The following is a 19,060-nucleotide window of genomic DNA, read 5'->3' on the forward strand; positions in this document are numbered from 1 at the left end:
TTCAAAAACCGGGCTCAGGGCAGCTTACAACAAATTTAAGAGGCCCTAGGCTTCAGCCTACTTAGCCTATGCATAAATTTGGCACTGATCATCCCTTTATAAATGACATTTGCTTGCTTTCTATAATCGCTTGCACTGGGTGCTAGAACTAGATTTTAAAAAACCCCTAGTGGTTTTAATATGATAAAATCTTCGATAATAAAAAACATGTTAGTGCTTTACTGTTTAACGGCTAGCTTTAACTGTGTGGCATTAAGCAAACATTTGGTATCAACAGCCGCAGTAAATTGAAGTTAGTGGGAGTTTTATCCTTGAAAGGAGGGAAAGGTAATGTTGCAAAACCTTCACTAGAGCATTTCTTTTTGGCGAATCCCCTGCGTGATTTCCTCATAGCCCAGGGCTGAGAGGAATTGCCACTTCTTTGAAGTCTTCTATCAGTAACAATGATCGAGGCTTCTGAGGCGCGTGAGGAGTTGAGAGACGCCCCTCCCTCATGCGGCGTCGATCCAGACCGCTGCTCCTTCCCCGGCGCGAACCGGAAAGGCGGCGTGTTTCTGTGCGCCTGAGCGCGTCCCCCCAAGCACGAGGACCCTCGAAAGGCGAGGCGGCCTAAAAGTTTCTGTCCGAGACAAGTTGGGGAAGGGAAGCGAAGAGGCAGGAGCCGCTGCTGGGCAGTACTTTGAAAACTGCAGGCCGCCCGGCCAAACTTAAGTCACCTTTCCAAAATGGACACCCACCACCTTGGTTTGTTACGAAGGATTCCTTCAGGTTTTGCTTGCGCAAGAGTTCCCGCTCATTCCGAGACGACATTGCTAAAGAGCTACCCTAGTTGGGTCGTTTTTTTAAAAAAATAAAAACCCCGCCCACTTCCACGTGCGAAGAAAAGCGTACATTTTGGCGCTTTCCTTTGGCCATAAAGAGCGCCAAATGCGTCGTTGAACCCAGATTTGGGAGCTTGCTGTGAGGGCGAGAGAGAGGGGGGAAACTTTGGGGAAGGCAGGTTGGGTGAAGTTCCCCGCCGCGTTTGCGTTCGAAAGAGTGGGACCCTATGGACATATATCCGTCTCCAGAGAAGCAAGTCCCATTGAGCTCATTAGGTTTCCACGCAGGTGAGCGACGCCAGGACTGCAGCGCTGCCTTAAGCTGGGCGAACGGCGACACCCGGGCGCGCGGCTGCACCTGCTGGAAGAGCCTCCTCCGCCGTCCCCTTCCGCGGGATCAATAGCTCCGTCTGCTCGCTGCGTGCGCCTCGTTCTCCAACAGAGGGGGCAACGTGAGCTCAGAAGAAAACCCCGGCAGCGATACAAAAGGCGTCTCGGAGGGTTTACCAGGCGCAGTCTCTCCCGCTCTTCTGTGTCTCCCCCTCCATGCCGCCGCTCAACGAGGTGATGGGCAAAGCTAACTAGAAACATTTCTAAAAGCGCCTGCGGACTCGAGGAGGTGTAAACTCCGTCAGGAAAAAGACGGGAAGGGGTGGTGGTGGAGGAGGAGAGGAGGAGGCGCAATCGGGCCAGCCCGGAGCCGCACAGACACCATGATGAGTTGGAGTCGCCTGTAAAGGAGAAGGAAAAGCGGTTTTGGCGGAGTGATCGTGTGTGGCCGCGGGACTGGGGACAAGCGGCTGGATATTGATTCCTTTCTACCCCTCTCTTCTGGTTTTTGTGTGTGTGCCTCTTTCTTGGAGCCCCTCCCCGGGGGCGAAAAAGTGCCTCCCCTCCCTAAGAGGCAGGCGAAAGCTGCTCTTGTGTGTCGCACTCGCGCGCTCCCCCGGCGTGAGTCCCCCTTTCTCCCCCTCCCTCCCTCCCTCTTGCTCTTTCCCCTCATTGAGAAAAACACACTCCTGTTTTCCAAGATGCTGGGATGTAAGATCTGAGAGGAGAGCCTTCGTCTTTTTCTTCTCCCTTTCCTCTTTTTCTTCTTGCAGAGCAGCCGCTCTTGCTGGTACTGGTGCTGTTGGACGGAGAGGACAGAGGCGGGCGGGGTGGGGGATTTTTCTCGGGAATTCCGTGGATATGAACTTGGGGGCTTTGGAACCGCGCTGGTTTGGAATATCGACGTGCTGATCGCCTCTTGGAGTGGCAGAAAACGAGCGCACTTGGGGAGGACGACCGGCAAAAGAGCAAGATGTCTCTGGCCACCTTATACTTCGTTTTGCCCTTAATGGGTAAGTGTCTGGTGTTTTCAGGCTCGGGCGGGGGGGTGGCTCTGTAAAGTCCAAGGCTTTGCTTTTGTGGGGATCTGAGATGTGTGTGGACCGCCGTCCGCCAGCCTGCTCTTTAAAGAGGGATCCCTGAAGTTTTCTGTAGTTTTTAAATCACGGCTTTGGCAAACATCCTTTGACAGGGACAGAGTGCTCATCAAAAGATCAGAGGAGATCTCAACTATCTGTTAGCAAGTTGGAAGGGAAACTTTCAAACCATCTGAACCTTGGCAACTTGCTGAGAAGGGAAGTGGGGACGTTTATGTATGAGATGGATGCTTGCATCTTCTGTTGGGGAAAATGGTTTATGCCACAAATCTGCTCTGTTTTGACAATAGGCATGATGTACAAATGTGTGTGTGCATGCCTGTGTTTCCATAAGTGAGAAAAGAAATGCGGTAAGGAAGGAACTGGGGTGGCTACGGTCTGCTTTGACTGCTTCCGTGAAAAGTCCTGGATGGAGAGCAATACCAGAACAAAACCCTTGTCAATTTGTACCTTTCCTGTAAAAGTATAGTAATCACAGCCTTTTAAAGAGATCTCTCTCGCCTAGCTGTTCACGACTGTCATTAAAATCACAGCAAACCCTTTGTGAAAACTGAGAGCAAGCACTTAACCCACTGTTGCTGCTCTCAGCAGCGCATGAAGGAGAAGAGCATTGAATTGAGAGAGGGAGTAGATCTTTTACTCCACAAGTGAACCCCTGTGGTTTGTCTTGTAAATTGAAGTAATCTGGGGATTCCTGGTCTGGCTGTAGTTAATCCAATGAAATTAAATGAATACTTTTCTGGGAATAACGTAAGGTCCAGGATCCAGGTGTAGCATAAATTCAGTTATGTTCCCAAACTCTTTTGATGCTGGAGAAACTGGCTGTGTAATAGGGAGGGAGAACCTCTCTGTATGTTCTATTGGGGCATTCATTTTGTAGGGATGCAGTTTTAAGTACTTGATTTGTAGGGTGGGGGGGTAGGGAAGGAAGCTGGATTTTCTGTTGGGAAGCTCTGTTTCCCTCCTCTACTATGCTTGATGGGGGAGGAAAGGGAGCTCACGTAAAGCATTCACTCCCTTGCTTTCCCCAGTACAATTATTTATGTCCTTTTAGAGTCCCTCCTAAGTTGGCATCTCTGTCAACACACAGCCTCAAATCTGTTTTCTTCTCCTCCTTCTCTTTGAATGTAGAAGTCCTCTTGTCCACAGAAGTGAGTGGGCTGCTTGGAGGGGAACGCCTGGATTGTGTGAAAGCCAGTGACCAGTGCCTCAGGGAGCAGAGCTGCAGCATGAAATACAGGACACTGAGGCAGTGCGTGGCAGGCAAAGAGAGCAACTTCAGTCGGGCGACAGGCCTGGAGGCAAAGGACGAGTGCAAGAGCGCCATGGAGGCTCTCAAGCAGAAATCTCTCTACAATTGCCGCTGCAAGAGAGGCATGAAGAAGGAGAAAAATTGCCTACGTATTTACTGGAGCATGTACCAAAGCTTACAGGGTACGTTACAAAACACTGAACCATTCCACACTCCCCCCCCTTTCTGATTAGCATGGGGTTCCCCACCTCTGCTCCTCTGATCTACCATGAGCTGACCTTGTAATTCTCGTTGTGTTCTAAGGACCTTTTCCAGCCACCCAGGCAGAGCAGCTGTTGCTGCTGCAGTCGCCTGTTGTTGGGAAATGCAGGATAAAAGATTTCCTCCAGGGGGACTCAGCTGACCTTTGTAAACTGAAGTCAAAAGATTAGGGCATTAGATACTTTACTTCTCTACCCCAAAGGTTCCTCAGCACTTGTTAATGAGATCAAACTTCACAAGGTTGAGGGGTCACTCCTCACCCACTGTGTCAAGCTGTAATTAATTGTTTCCTAACTGACCCGAAAAGTTACACAGGGTCTTCATTTTAAAAGCGGCCTCCTTTCCGCTTGTGTACTTACGTAAGCATATGGCTTGTAGGATTGTAGATACTTTAGGGGAAAGGGTCCAGATGCAGAGAACCTACTAATTGTTCACTGTTTAGAGTATTGAACTTGACAAAATGTTCATTGATTCCTGATGCAGCAAGACAATACAGTATTGGAATCTGACTCTGTTGATTTGGGAATTTAAGACCCAGTTCTGTTGTCCTTGATATGTTTTATAATATCTCTTCTAAAGCTTCCACACCTGTGGCACCTAATTGAAATCAATAGTTTAGTCAATGACAACACTGAATAATTTAATGACTTTGGATTTATTGGTTTTAGCTTTCACACTAAATTATACCTATTACTGGCTAGTCTCTACTGGATATCACATCCTCTCACTTTTAAAAGAGAGTGGCTGCTTTTACTGGGCACATCTGTACTGATGTAAGTCCCAGTGAGTTCAATGGGGCTTACTCCCAGGTAATTATGTGTAAGATTGTAGCATTTGATTCAGTTTCATTGGTTCCCCTTGTCCCAAGTAAGGGAAGATAATATCTAAATGCAAAGTAAGTCACAACTCTGGATATATGGGAATTTACTTAATAGTCTTATAACCACACCACACCACAAAACTTCCCTCCCCTTGTATCTCTTGAAATCAGGATTGTTTCAGGTAACCACCTGTTCCATAATCATTCCATGTCATGGTGGAGGAGGAAGAGGAGCTATCGGCAAAATACTTCTCTCCTGAAGCTTCTGTAATGTAAAAGAAACCAGATTTTAACACTAGCTTCTTAAGAATAAGTGATATAGGATGGGAATGAAAAAAGACCTTCCCTCATTATTTTAGACTATATGGTGGGGTGATACAGCATGATGCTATTTAGCATTTGTCTTCACTACAGCCACAGGAGGGAGGCGATAGTTCTGCGGAAGCTATATTTCTATGGTAGAATCACTAACCCTACAGCAAAGGGTACAAGAAGATGGGGCAGGCCTAGGTTTTGGAGAAAGGGCCTGGGGAGGAAGTGGTGACCCAGTTGGGGCAAATAAGTAATGGCTGATTGGATTTGTATGTTGAGCTTTATAGGCTGGAACCTCTGGTTGTATTGAGGTTTCAGAAGGTAATAAACATGGGAGAAAAACAAAGCATTTTTTTTCCATTGTCCTTAGGGAATGACTTGCTTGAAGAGTCGCCTTATGAACCAGTTAACAGCAGATTATCAGACATATTCAGGCTAGCACCAATTGTATCAGGTAAATGGATTTATGTTTCTTTTTCTGAACTGTGGGCTACTAGCTAACTTTCAAAATTGCTTGTGAGGTTGTTTAATAATGTATTTCCTTCCATTTCAAAATGAGCACAACTGGTTCTGTAGTAAATGTAAGTTATAGTCTGGGTACCTATGGAAAAACCATATGGGCCTACTGTACCACGAATTCTACTTTCACACATGGTACAGTCCTACACAGGTTTCATTGGATGTTAGTATTATAGCCCAAGATTGCAATCCTAAATGCATTTAGTTGTGTGTGAGCCCCACTGAAAGCATTGGGGCTTATGTCCGAGTAGAAATGTATAGGATTGCAAATGTAATGACGTAAACTCAATCACTGTTTGTCCATTATAAATGCCTGACTCTTTAATAGACAGACTGGGCGAGATTGCATATGCCTATCTCATCTCTGGATGACTGCAGCATCAAGTGATCACATCAGTTTGTGAAACAGTCATCCCAGAGCAAATACCACATACAGAGCATTCAGATCATCTGACATCAACTCAAATACAGTCCTTAAATTAATTTGTGAATCACCAAGTACTAAGACATCCAGTGATGAACACGTATTGTGTGTGAATAAGATATGTGTCACTGGTATTTATTGGAAATTATGTTTTACTTTTTGTTCAGCATAAGTACCGTAGCTATTGTTAGACTGCTGCATGCAGTGTATAAATGATCAATACTTCTTGTAACATTGCATTTTTACTTCTTATATTGTGTTATTGGGGGAAAGAAGTGTGTGGGGGGGGGAGGCTAAGTACACCTGCAGGTGGCAATCTAATTCTCCGCCTCCAGAATTTACAGTGCAACACCTGGTGGTTAACGTGGCCTGTGTAGATTACCTCGTTTGACACTTAAGCACTTAAGGCAAATGAAATAATACCCTATCACTTCTGGGAGAGGAAGAAATGAGTGTCTTCTTTATAATGATTTTTTAAAACTGCTTGCATAAATGATTCGTTTTCTCGTTGTTCTTTCAGCAGTTTTGCTTTCAAAAGTCTCTCCTTGTATGATAATCCTTAGCAAGTCTAGTACTTTCTCCTTTATGGAATGGGACTGGATGCATTTGTGCTTCCAAATTTAAATTACATTTCTTGTGGATAAGAAATATTTACTGACACCATATATTTTAGGCATTGCCACAATCTTGCAGTCTGTTGCATTCAACTATAGAATTCACTTTATCCACAAAATAGGACATTTCTGTTGAAAACTGGTAATACAGTACCTGAGATACCAGCCAATATAACATTTGCATGTTTGCACTTAAACTCACTGCTCAGTTCCTTGGTGAAGACAGGAACTGTGTTGGCTAGACTGTGAAATGGTGGGGAGGGAGGAGAGACCTAAAATATTAGAGTAGCAGAGTGCCAGGATAAATGGTGTAGAGAGGAAATGGTTTCTTGAAGGCTTTCCAAATAAGTAATATATGACAATTTCATCTGAATAGGCCAATGCAAACTTTGCAAAGCGAGCTCTTAATGTTCCTTTAAATCAATTTAAGATCAATGTTTATCTTCCTTTTAAAATTAATTTGATCAGAACATAAGCTTCTTTTCTGCCTCAGTTCTGATTTCTTTTTCTTTTTTAGCAAAATGGGTAAGAGTGGGTTGGAGGTGTTTATTTAGGTGTTAGATTCCTGGAACTTGGTGCAACAGTGATTATAACTGATAAGTATGATCTACTTAGGCATATTGGATCTGTTCAGTATTCCTCAGTCTGGTATTTCCACACATTCAGTAGAAGTTAGAGATGTGCAGGATTCGTTTTGGAAAGAATCACGAAGTTTCATTAGCTTAAGCTTTTTGATGAATGTGGACAACAGTATGTATATGTGTGTGTGTGTGTGTGTGTGTGTGTGTGAGAGAGAGAGAGAGAGAGAGAGAGAGAGAGAGAGAGAGAGAGAGATAGAGAGAGAGAGGTGTGTTCATTTTCTCAAAATTGAAGGCATAAATAATATTGCTTGAAGAATGTGGTTGATTTTTCCAGTAATAAATATGTATTTATCAGTTTGGAATAAAAAATTATTGTAAGTCTGCTTCCTTTCTTGTACACATATATAATTAGTTCATGCAGTGTATTTTCTACTTCACATAATTTAGTTATTGTTGACAACTTCCAGTATCTGGTGCACCATATCTTTGCTCTAGCCATGATATTTCATATTAACTCTTGGTTTGCCAAAGGCACAGTTTTTGTTGAAGGTCAATAAAAGCATCAAAGGAGCTAAATGAAGTTTAATATCTGTTATTTTTTCCCTTTTTATAACAATAATTTTCCAGAATTTCTGTGCTAATTCACTTGACCGCAACATATGAAGATAAGTGTCTTTTTATATTTCTAACTATAACCTGGTTATAAAGCTATTCTAACAGATTGGTAGTATTGAACAGCAGTAGATACCTCTTAATTATACTTTACTGTGCAGCTAAGGTTAAATTATCAAACCCTTGCATGTACTGTACTCTTTCCACTTCACTGCCTATTTAACCAGGGTACCAGAATTTTTGTGCTGTATTCTCTGATTTTGATTTTTGCTGATCTGATTAGCAAACTTGCTTAAGGCAGGGCTTATATCTGCTCTTCTGCCAAACCTGGTCAGTGTTTACATATTAAGCATACTTCAGACAATGCTTTCTCTTGTTTGGGTTATATATAAGTATAACTTGAGGTCAGATGTTGGCCCTTTTATAAGACAACAATTTTGTGCGCCTTCTGTGTAGCTTTTCCTTACTGTGCTCAGAACAAGCTTCTTAATAATTTATTTGATGCAATTTGGGAACTATCCATAACTGTCTTTTGGAACAGTTGTGGAGTGAACAGTAGACTGATGAAAATGAATTGTTCACTCTTCTTACTTAGTGCATGCTTCTTTAATAAATGCAAGTTATGATTTTCCGGTGTCAGATATATGATGAGCTTAGCAGTTCTCATACTTGTGTGTGTGTATTGTTTTTTACTGACTGCGTGGTTGCTTTAGCTGTAGTCGTAAGTGTATGCTGCTGCAGTTGAAAGGCACATTGTGCTAAGCATATAGGGCACAGTTATGCAACTTTTGATTTTAGGAATTATTTACTTTTCCATGTGGAGGGATATAGTTGGTAAGAGTGAAGGAGGCTGGACTGTGCAGACTTCTCTTATATTAATGTGGAAGGGGACATCAGCATTTACACCAGCCCTCCCCAACCTAGTTCCCTCTAGATGTTTGGAACTACAACTCCCATAATCTCTGACCATGGATCCAAATCATCTAGGCTGTGGAAACATCTAGAATGGGGAAGGTTGTGTAAAGTAGGGGTGTTGAGGTATTTGTGGACTACAGCTTCTGTCATCCTTGACCATTCGTTGTGCTGGCTAGGGCTGATGGGAATTGTAGTAAACAAAATCTGGAGGGACTTTGAATTAGTTCTGAGACTTTAGAGTCAAGTCCTACAAATCTGTGGTAAAGTTGTTGTTTTTAAACCTGAGCAGTCTTTCAAATATAGAATTCTAGAATTTTGTGTTTGAATAGACATGTTGTGGAAGGAAGTGGGGTATAGCTAGGTGTTGTGGAGAAATGGCCTCATTTAATATGTCCTCTCTTAACTTTTATCCTGCATCTACCTGAAATACAAGGCCAATGCTTGAAACAAGACTTGTCTGGCATCCTTTCCATTATCCTGTTTCCGGACCACATGTCCTCTGAATTAAGGATTTTCAAGCTGTGCAGAACCTAGACCCCAGCTTACTTAATTCTTGTCTTCAGAATTTGGATATGCAGCAGTAAAGTACCAGAAGCTATCTTCCAAGTATACTTCAAATTAGATAGAATATTTCTCCTTTTTACCAAGAAAGCACACACTGAATGTCCTCCTTTATTATTACTTATTATTTATTGAATTTATATACTGCCCTATACATGGAGGTCTCAGGGCAGTTCTCAGTAGCTGCAGTAGGTCTGTTTCCTTTGGTGTGATCAGGATACTTCTGTGAATGGAGAAGGCACATGAGTCTTGCAAATTATTATTGTTGTTGTTGTTGTTGTTGTTGTTATTTATTAAATTTCTATACCACCCTATACCTACAGGTCTCATGTGTTGGTCTTTCTCACCTGGTCACCACTGGGCCAGAAGGGGTAGCTGAGTGGGAAAAAGCCGTGTGATCTATCCCATTCATTTAAAGACTTTCTACACATACAATCCCCAGTGGCAAAAAATAGCGCCAAGTGGCTTCATTCTGCTGTGGATGCGAGAGGAGAGGGCTTTTAAATTCACCCCATTTTATTCTGATGCATTAATTTCAATACTTACTGCCAACAATCTGGCAGTCCTGCTGAAGACTTCTATTAATGAAAACAAACCAATAAGTAATGTCAGCAGGGGATATCCAGGTAGACTTCCACTTAGGTATGGGTATCTTAGATAGCTCGATCAGCTCAAACTGTACTTGCATGTAAATTTGGCAATGGCTGCTTGGTATCCTGACCAGTTTTGCTTGGACCCAGTTGACAGGTGTGGCAAAAACATAGGCAGAAATGCACATGACTTGTGCCCGCTGGTCTACCAGAGCTTTTGCTGCATGAATGAACTGTCAGTCTGAACCTTTATAGCAGGATGTTGTAGGACTGCAACTCCCATCACCTGTTACCATTGGTCAAACCTGGACATCAAACTTCATCTCGAAGGCGACAGATTAGCGCCCGCAAGGCAGCAACCCTGCTTTATTGGCAATAATTGCTTACTGTGGTGGTCCCTGTTTAACTCTAGTGAGGAAAATAATGACAATTAGGTATAAGTTTGGGTTTTTCTGTCCTACTGAATGTTGGACGGCAGCTGCAAGACTCATTTGGGAAGGAATTTTTATGCATAGCGACCAGAGTCTTTTGAGTATCATTTGCAGTGGCTGATGCAGCATGAAATTGAACAGGCCCACTGAGTGGGTGCACACACCTGTACACATTTCTAGATCAGAGGCAGCGTCTAGTGGATCAACTTCTGATACAAGTGTGAAATGAAATAATCAGAAATACAGAGGTGGGTTGTAGATTGTGCTGTGAATTAAAAATGAAGATATATTCATCTACTTTCGTATTGCTTTTATACAATTGAGCTGGGATATTGTGTGATAACAGTTGGGGGTGGATGGTTTAGAATGCAGGAGTCAGAGCTGGAAGGGGGCTGTGCATATGTATTTTCATTGTCAAAAATTTATTCTGGAAACTTGATATGGCACACAGGCAAAACATAGCTTTTAATAGTAGCATTATTGTGCCATTATATGCCTTTCTAAAAATAAATACAACTCAAGATGTACAGAACATAAGAATTCTTACCAAAGTCTTTTCAGTAGCAAAGCATATAAAGTTTACATTTTTTATTATCATTACGAATGAGAAACCGGTTACTCGCTGGTGGTGGCAGATTTTGATACCTTACGTACAGTGGTACCTCGGGTTAAGTACTTAATTCGTTCCGGAGGTCTGTACTTAACCTGAAACTGTTCTTAACCTGAAGCACCACTTTAGCTAATGGGGCCTCCTGCTGCTGCCACGCCGCCGGAGCACAATTTCTGTTCTCATCCTGAAGCAAAGTTCTTAACCTGAAGCACTATTTCTGGCTTAGTGGAGTTTGTAACCTGAAGCATATGTAACCTGAAGCGTATGTAACCCGAGGTACCGCTGTATTAGGAAGCAACAGATAATTAAAGAAGTGTGAAATTCAAATACGTTAGATATGCGTACTAGAGAGTAAATTGATGTATAAATTTCACTTGCCTGAATATGGAAGGGTTAGAAGTCGGTAGAGTGGTGGAGCCATGCACACAAGCCCCACCCCAGTGTCCCCTTCACACACTGGCTCCTCTCATAATTTCATGTGTTGAGTGTGAAGGTGCTCAGAAGCCACTGTGCTGTCATGAATCGTGTTGAAGCAGGTTTCCCTGTCCCTTGAGGGCTCTGAAACACATTCAGCCAAACAAACATCGAAGCCTCCTGCAGACCTCCACTCCAAAAATCTGAAAGAAAGTCCACTTTTTGAGAATGTTAGCATGTGTTCAATATGTTACTACTTTTCTGTAAAGTGTGTCTGTGCTAACCGTTATTTTTTATGTTTATACCTTTTCAGAAGCATTTTCATATTGTGTTGGTACTTTTCAGCCAAAGCATTTGTATTTTTGACTTACCTTGAAGGATGAGAGTGGATATGAGCTATGTTGTGGCATTGAGGATGGGCAAACCTAGCAAGGAGAGACTTGGGGCGCTGGCCTCTTTTGGACCATCCTTCAACCACCAATATTTGGGTTATCATTTCAACCAGCCTTCCATCCTGTCTAGTGCTACCGTTGCCAGATACCAAACAAGCTCATCATAAAATAACTCACATCCGTAATTTGATGCTGAACACCTTACTATACCTTTCACCTTCATCTGGCTCTTGTCATATTTGTTTACCCTCCAGTTCTCCATCTCCAGTGATAAGTGTTGGTCTATGGCTGTTGGAGAAATGGGAGATTTGCAGGGGATTGATATTTAAGAAGGGAATTCTCATGGGATGACACGATTAGAACTCCTTATGCCTGGTGATTTATCACAGTTGCTTCAATCTCACTTGTCGCATACTTCAAATCTAAGGTAGGCAGAGTGAGTGGGGGAATCCTTTACCTGCAGAGCTTCCCTGGGAGTTCTTCATTATGGGGAAGTGGAAGGGGCTAATAGAGGACAAAACTAGAAGGTGTCTGGGATGAATCAGCTCAGTGGTGCAATTTTGAGAAAGGAGAAATCTTCGATAATACGTTGTGGGCAATGACTGAGAAGGGCAACAGCATAGGACATTTTTCTGTCTGGATCAGAAAAGGGGAAGTTTTATACTGCTTTCACTTTTTATATATTTATGAGTTGTTATAAAACTCATAACATTGAAAAAACGACTCCAAAGCAGTGCACAAGAATTTAAAAAATACATTGTAAACACCCAACAGGGATAGGATAAAAATACAGTTTTACTGGGCCACAATAAGTAAAATACAGGGCACATGTCCTTACTCTAGGAAGGCTTTTGTAAACAAAAGGGCATTGGTTCATGTCTTGTGTCAGCAGAGAAAATATTCCAGAGTGCGTTCTGCTATGCAAAAGGTCCTGCTCTGTGTAACTACAGAATCGGGATGATGTGGGAAATGATTATTCCCCTCCCCCAGCTTATTGACTTCCGCTTCTTTTTACCAGAATATGGAACAGAATTTTTTACCAGAATATGGAACTTTTTACCAGAATATGTAGGGGTATTAAGTAGACTAGGACCTGGAAGACCAGGGTTAAAATCAGCAATGAAACTCACTGTTTGACCTTGGGCAAGTACTGTTTCTCAGCTTAACCTACCTCAAAAGGTTGTTGTGAGGATAATGTGGGGGAAAGGAGACCCATGAATGCCACTTTGAGCTCCTTAGAGGAAAGGGGTCATGTAATACTGATAAATAAGATTTGGAATCCAGAAAAAAGCTCAGCCTAAAAAAGAATTTTGGATACAACTAGGATATTCAGACTGTCAGGCTGATGGTGAAACAGGCTGCAATGAACATGGTCAGGGACTGTAACAGCCCAGCCTGGCTCACCACAAACCCTGCCACTTTCTCTGCTCCCCTATGTGGGAGGGGGAACCTTCACAATGGGGGCTGAAAAGCGGTAAGTCCTAATACTGAAATGTCAGTCACATTGTTTTTCTGCTCTGTGACACATGGGAGGAGCATTTTTGCAATAGGTGTGTGTTTGGATTAGGATTGACAGAATGGTGCAGACACCTGATTGACTAGAGAGCAGGAGATTGACAGAAATGTCTCTGCAAGCCTCTGTAAATTCCCCGAGGTAAATAATGTGTGTGGGACAAGCAGGTGTGTGTGGCTTTGAGATTGGGGTGGGGTGTCTTGGCGTTCATATTGGGAGAGCTGTGCTCTGGTAACCCTAATACAGAGCTGTCATAACTGTGTTGCAACATGTTATTGGGTCAGCTGTGGTGTGTAGGTGTGTTGCGTGAACGCTCCCAGTGCTCCTCCTGGGGCTGGAAAGGGGCTAGTTTAACCTCTGGTTTGCTAGTAAAACTGAATTACTGTGTCGCAAAATGATGCATGTCTAAAAAGTGTGTCACTAACATGGAAAGTTTGGAAAGCTCTGCCCTAATAGAAGAGCTTCCAATGCTTCCCACACAGTGTTGATGGTGGGGCTGCTCAGTGTGACTGGTCCCTTTTTATGTGTTTATCTTGCTTGTGCATAGCATGTATGAATAGGACTCTTGTGTCACTATTAATAGCAGAAGTTCTGCTGGTCTGAATGCAGCTATAATATTGGAAATGGTGTTGGTATCGTAGCTGCATTGTTTAGAACAGTCCTGTCTGTCTTGTAGTAACAACAACCAGAATATCCTTTTGACCTTGATGGCACCTTTTTGTCATACAAGTCAGGCGTCCATTTTCAAGTAGTTTTACATAAGAAGCTGATATGAATATGTGGAAGTGTTTGTGCCCACTGACATTTCTGACTGTAGATTCTGGTAGCAGAGGCAGCCAACTTTGCTTCCAGGCAGACAGCAATTATCAGCGTTGTGCATGGATGCTAGTAGCTGATGCCTTTTTGTATGTGTGTATTTTGTGTGTGTGTGTGTGTGTGTGTGTGTGTGTGTGTGTGTGATCAGATTGATCCTTGCAGAGAAGGAATTCTTGTTGCTTGACTGCTTCAGCAACTTGCTGTTTGCATACTTTGGGTTTAGATAGCTTTCTTGGTTCTTATCTGGATATCTTATGTAATGTTGTGACTTTCTTGGCCTTTTTAAAAAAATGCAGTTACTCATGGAACATTTCCAGTGTCCAGTCTTCATTTTCTGCTAACGCAGTTGCCTCTCCCCATGAGGAAAGGGATGCTGTTGTGTCAGTGACATGTCAAGCCTAAATTCCCCAGCTGAATGACCTCCAGATTATGAGTTGTGGAACACTTTTGGATGAGCCACCCCTGGCTGCTTGGTTGTGTATGCATTGAATTTTGCAGAACAGAATATTGCTTCGGAAAGAGAGTGGGTGAAGGAAGACAATGAGACAGTCCAGAACAAAGGTCACTTCTCTGTTGTTAAAACTTTGTAAATCATGACTTGTAGATTGCAGTGTGTTTACACTTTATAGATTTTAGCTTTTCCTGATACTCAAATATCTGGTTTCCCCCTGTCTTTTTTATTATACTATTTACAATTTACTGCCTGGAATTACTCTGGCATCAGTTGAAGAGTTTGCAGCATACATCAACTGTTGATGGTTTGTTAGGAACACAAACACAAAGTTTGTGTGTTTTAATAAAAACAAATAAGATTTCTTGTATTTTAAGAGGCAGTGTAAACAGACTATTCTGGGATTAATCTTGCTTAAGCTTTGGGAAAGAATATTGTTCTAGTATATAAATTTTAGAAGCATGATTTCATGAACAGTTTTTGCTTTGCTGCAGAGCAGTTTTTCCACAGTAAACTTGACAATTGTTTGTGTGTGTGTGTTTTCATATTAGCATTTTGCTAACATTGTAAAGTGAGCAACATGGCAGTTTTCTGTAGCTAAAACTCATGCAATTACTTGGAATCATTGCTATTGAAATAAGTCATTAACACAATTTCAGTTATTTACTTGCTCAGAAGCACTTAAATGGCAGAGTCGAGTGAATGAAAGGCAATTTTTGCAAATGTCAAGTTATTGTCCTATGTAGACTGCTCTCCCGCTACAAATGCAATGTAAGAGATATGCAGCACAGCACAAAAAAAGTAATGGCAGAAAAATAGCCCATTTTGGCTTTAGAAATGTGTAGAAGTGACAGGTTTTTTAAAAGAGCTGATGATATCAGACAATTTGAGCAGCAGAGATGCATCCTTGCCCTCAAAATCTACATGAATCCTATTACTCTCTAGTATCCAAAAATTACATTTTTCCATTAAAGTTTTGACACCAGCAACTGAGGTGCAGAAGATGTTTCTGATTACTTTTTTTAAAAAAACACCTTGTCTGTAATGCCTATGGGTTGGGCTTGGGTATGTCAGCATAGAATTCTCCATGCTTTCTTAATCAAGTGTCCATCTTCATTGCCCTAATGGATAATTCCATTGATTTCACTTGACATTATTTTCCCCCTTCTGCTGTTCATTCCTTACTCTTTTAAATCCAGGCTTAGTGAACTCCCATCAGTTCTTTGGAAAATATCTCTATCTAATTACTCCAGATCCATAGTTCCTTATGCCTTTGGTTATGTATTGTCATTGATTGTAGCTGCCACAGATAGAGCTCTCCGTTTTGGCCCTCTTCCATTTTGAGTTCGTCTGCTATCATCTCTTGGGCTTCCATTTCACCTGCAGAGGTTAACTGGCAAAGTCTAAGAAATGAGGCTAGAATGCCTTTGCAGTACTGACACTCTCTGTTGCAGCCTTTCCCTTCAGAGTTGGACTCGCAGCTCTCCATCAATTCCGGCCAGCAGGGCCAGTGGGCAAGGATGATGAGAGATGTAGTCTAAAACATCTAGAAGGTACTAGTTGGGGAAGGCTGTTTGACTGAAATAGAAAAGAGAGTGCCCTAGCCAATATACTGGCCTGGGAACTCTTTGAGGATGCATAAGTCAAATCTCCCCCATTTCCTATTCCAGTTAATGTAACACTCTGCCACTCATTAATTATATGAGCTATGGAACTCCTGGGCACAAGAGAAATGCTACGGCAAAGAATTTAGGAATTTCCAAAGATGGATTAAGATAGTTATAGAAACTGATGTCAGTATTTGCAGCTGATTGTGCCAAGCTCTACCTCCATCTGCCCACCATTTTATGACTAGTTTAGCCTTCACCACAATTTTGTGACTGGTGGGCCTCAGTAAAGAGTTTAAACTTGGGTAGTCTCTTGCTTGCTGTCTCTTGTATCAATGCTCAGAGCAAGATGATTTGCAGATCTGCATGGTTTACTTCGTGTTTAGATGTTACTAAATAAACATATTCCAACTAAAATTTCTGTTGTGCCCTAACAACATTAAAGCTATTCACATATCAATAATTTAAGTATGGATATTTTATGATAAAACACTGACCCTTTTTTTAGATCAGTAGGGAACTGATCTAATTTTGGGGAGGAGAGAAGACATTTGGAGTGTTGTTATGGGAGAACTAATGCTTTTCAACGACAAAGCCACAAAAGGTGCTACCTGCCCATTGGCTATCAAAGTTAAAAATATTATTGCATAGATATATAGAGTTTAACAGAAATGAACACTTAGCAGATTTACATTAGTGATACCTAAAGTGGCAGATTAAAATTATCTCAAGCGTTCTGCAGAAATGCTAAGCAAGCCCATTGATAATTATTAATAATTATGGATGCTGCTTGATTGAGCAGAAGAAAAGCTATTCAATTTCTCACCTTTTAAAGCTTTCGGAATGAAGTTCTGATCAGGAAAGCAATCCTACGTGCTTATTTACATTGAATTGGTGTTCATGTGCATAACTGCACATGTGCATAACTGGATGTGGACCCATTTGGGTCTGTGGAATCCTTGTTAATTGTCATTGATGGGTGCACAAAAGATGGCGAGTTTGCAAACTCTCCATGAATGTACCACAGATGCTGTGCAAAATTGTGTGAAAGGGTATGTTGGAGTAAAGAGAGAACCCTGAGGGCGGAATAGTTGTAGCTCAGTGGCAGAGCCCATGCTTTGCATGCAGAAATCAAACAGTTCTATCTTCTAGCAGGGCTGTTACAGACCCTGAAGGGCCACTGCTAGTCAGTGTAAACCTGACTGGGAATATTTTTTTTTCCTATAAAGGACTGTGTACCCACAGGAAAAATGAGCTGCCAGAGCCAAAATTTGGGTGCAGCCAGGAATGGATCTAAGAAGCAGCTACGTAGAAGACAAATATAAAACGGTCTTCTGTTTTTGTGATTTATAACAACATTCTGCTAGGAGTCCTAAATGTGCTCCTGCTTATGACAAGCTTCATTTAGAAAAAAGGACCTTTTTGCCTCTTTCCCTCTTACTGCAGCCTTTCTCTCTTCCCCCATCTCTCGTGTGTGTGTGTGTGCGCGTGCGTGTGTGTGTGTGCGCGCACACACACACAATTCTAAGCTTAGGTATGCAACCAGGGTGCACAGTGCAGAAGGTTTCTTGGGCATGCTAATGGGTGCAGTGCTGCACACAATGGAATCCATCGATCCCCTGGCCCAACCAAGAAGATACTGATACAGATGCTGATGCTATACTTATGCCCATCTCATTCTCCAGCAGGCTAGGCAAGGGAGACAGGCACTTTGAAAAGCCCAAGCACATTATCAATCTGAGAGCTCTGTCGCATGCACTTCTCCCTGGACAGATCCTTGCCATCTGCTGATTGCTCTCCCTTGTTTCCCCTCAATCAGAAAAATAAGAGAGAGTAGTGCAGATGCAGCCAAGAGGTACAGAAGAATCACTGCAGGAGCTAGATTTTGGAGGGGTGGGGCTGGCCTATCAAGTCTCTTGTGAAACCTCTTCATGATGGGGATGAGGGACAGCAAGCACTGCAGCCACCTCATGGTGGAAGGAGGAGAACCACCAGAACAGGCTGTCTTGGAGTACTAGATGTCATTTAGCTGTGGGCCAGATTTGGCGCAGGAGCCGGGTGCTTCCCACCCCTGGCATAGATACCAATGGATCTGTGGTCTGACTTGGTATAAAGCCGTTTCCTGTATCCCCAGCTTATAATAAACCTTTCAATAAAGGCTTACATCCCAACATTCTGTCACGTAATCAAAGTGAGGGGTCAAAGCTGACATCTTTCCCCTTGCAAATTAATAAAAAGATTTTAAGGGACAGCAAAGGTATTTCCTCTTATAGAAAGTCATGAAAATGATGTGTGCTCTTATATTAATTGAAGGAGACAGAGAAAATGTGGCATTATTTTATTTGGCTGACAGCCATCTCACTTAATTTTAGTTTTCTTAAACGTGAAATGGAGACTGCAAAACATGAAATGTTCAGATAGCTGATGAAGTAAATGGCTTTGATGCTTGGAGAGGTCAAATTGTATGTGTTTCTAAGCAAGCATTCCCCAAGGCAGACGATGTGCAAGATGTCTCTTCCTGTTGTTAATGCCCCACCTTCACAGAAGAAAATTAAAGAGGATACTATGAGGAAGATGACTATGGCTTTAATCTTATCTGTAATTTTGGTGTTGAAATCGTTGGCAGTTTGGAGAAGTGGGGTTTATTTGACAGCTTTGTAGTGCCTACTGTCAGAGGGGCAGGGGGAAGACTTGAGTTGATCTATAGTTGTGCTCTAGGGGAGATGTGGGAAAGAAAGCAATGATTTCATAATGTTTGCTGTGACTAAGTGGAAGTTTTATAGTTTTTATTTTAGTTCATGCAGTTTTAGGTTCCCTTTCAAGCAAAAATCGTAACGTTTCCATTCCAACAGCTGCAAGCCTGAGTAAAACTATTTTTAAAAAGAGAAAAATTAAATAGGATAATTCATTACATTGGTTCTTCATTTAAGAAAAAACCATTGAGCAACCTGGCTGCTGAATTCCACACCAGCTGAAATTTCTGAACTGTCTTCAGAGGCAGCCCCACGTATAAGATATTGCAGTAATCTAACTTAGATGATACGATTGCAGAGTGAGTTCTTAATGGTGTATGGCACATCCTTCCAAGAAGAGGAAACTGTCTTATACTGGTGGTAC

General features: G+C 42.2%; 1 protein-coding gene across 1 annotated transcript in view; it reads left to right on the forward strand.

Annotated features, from left to right (window-relative positions):
• The first annotated feature begins 415 nt into the window (after positions 1 to 415).
• GFRA1 (GDNF family receptor alpha 1) overlaps positions 416 to 19,060 on the forward strand; it is a 185,275-nt gene continuing 166,630 nt past the window's right edge. The window contains exons 1-3 of the mRNA XM_083741421.1: positions 416 to 2,164; positions 3,380 to 3,682; positions 5,264 to 5,347. Coding sequence (XP_083597547.1) covers positions 2,125 to 2,164; positions 3,380 to 3,682; positions 5,264 to 5,347 — 427 coding nt within the window. The 5' untranslated portion in view covers positions 416 to 2,124. The remainder of the gene's footprint in view (positions 2,165 to 3,379; positions 3,683 to 5,263; positions 5,348 to 19,060) is intronic.

The sequence above is a fragment of the Podarcis gaigeae genome (assembly GCF_964106915.1).
Source record: "Podarcis gaigeae genome assembly, chromosome: 5".
NCBI lineage: Eukaryota > Metazoa > Chordata > Lepidosauria > Squamata > Lacertidae > Podarcis > Podarcis gaigeae.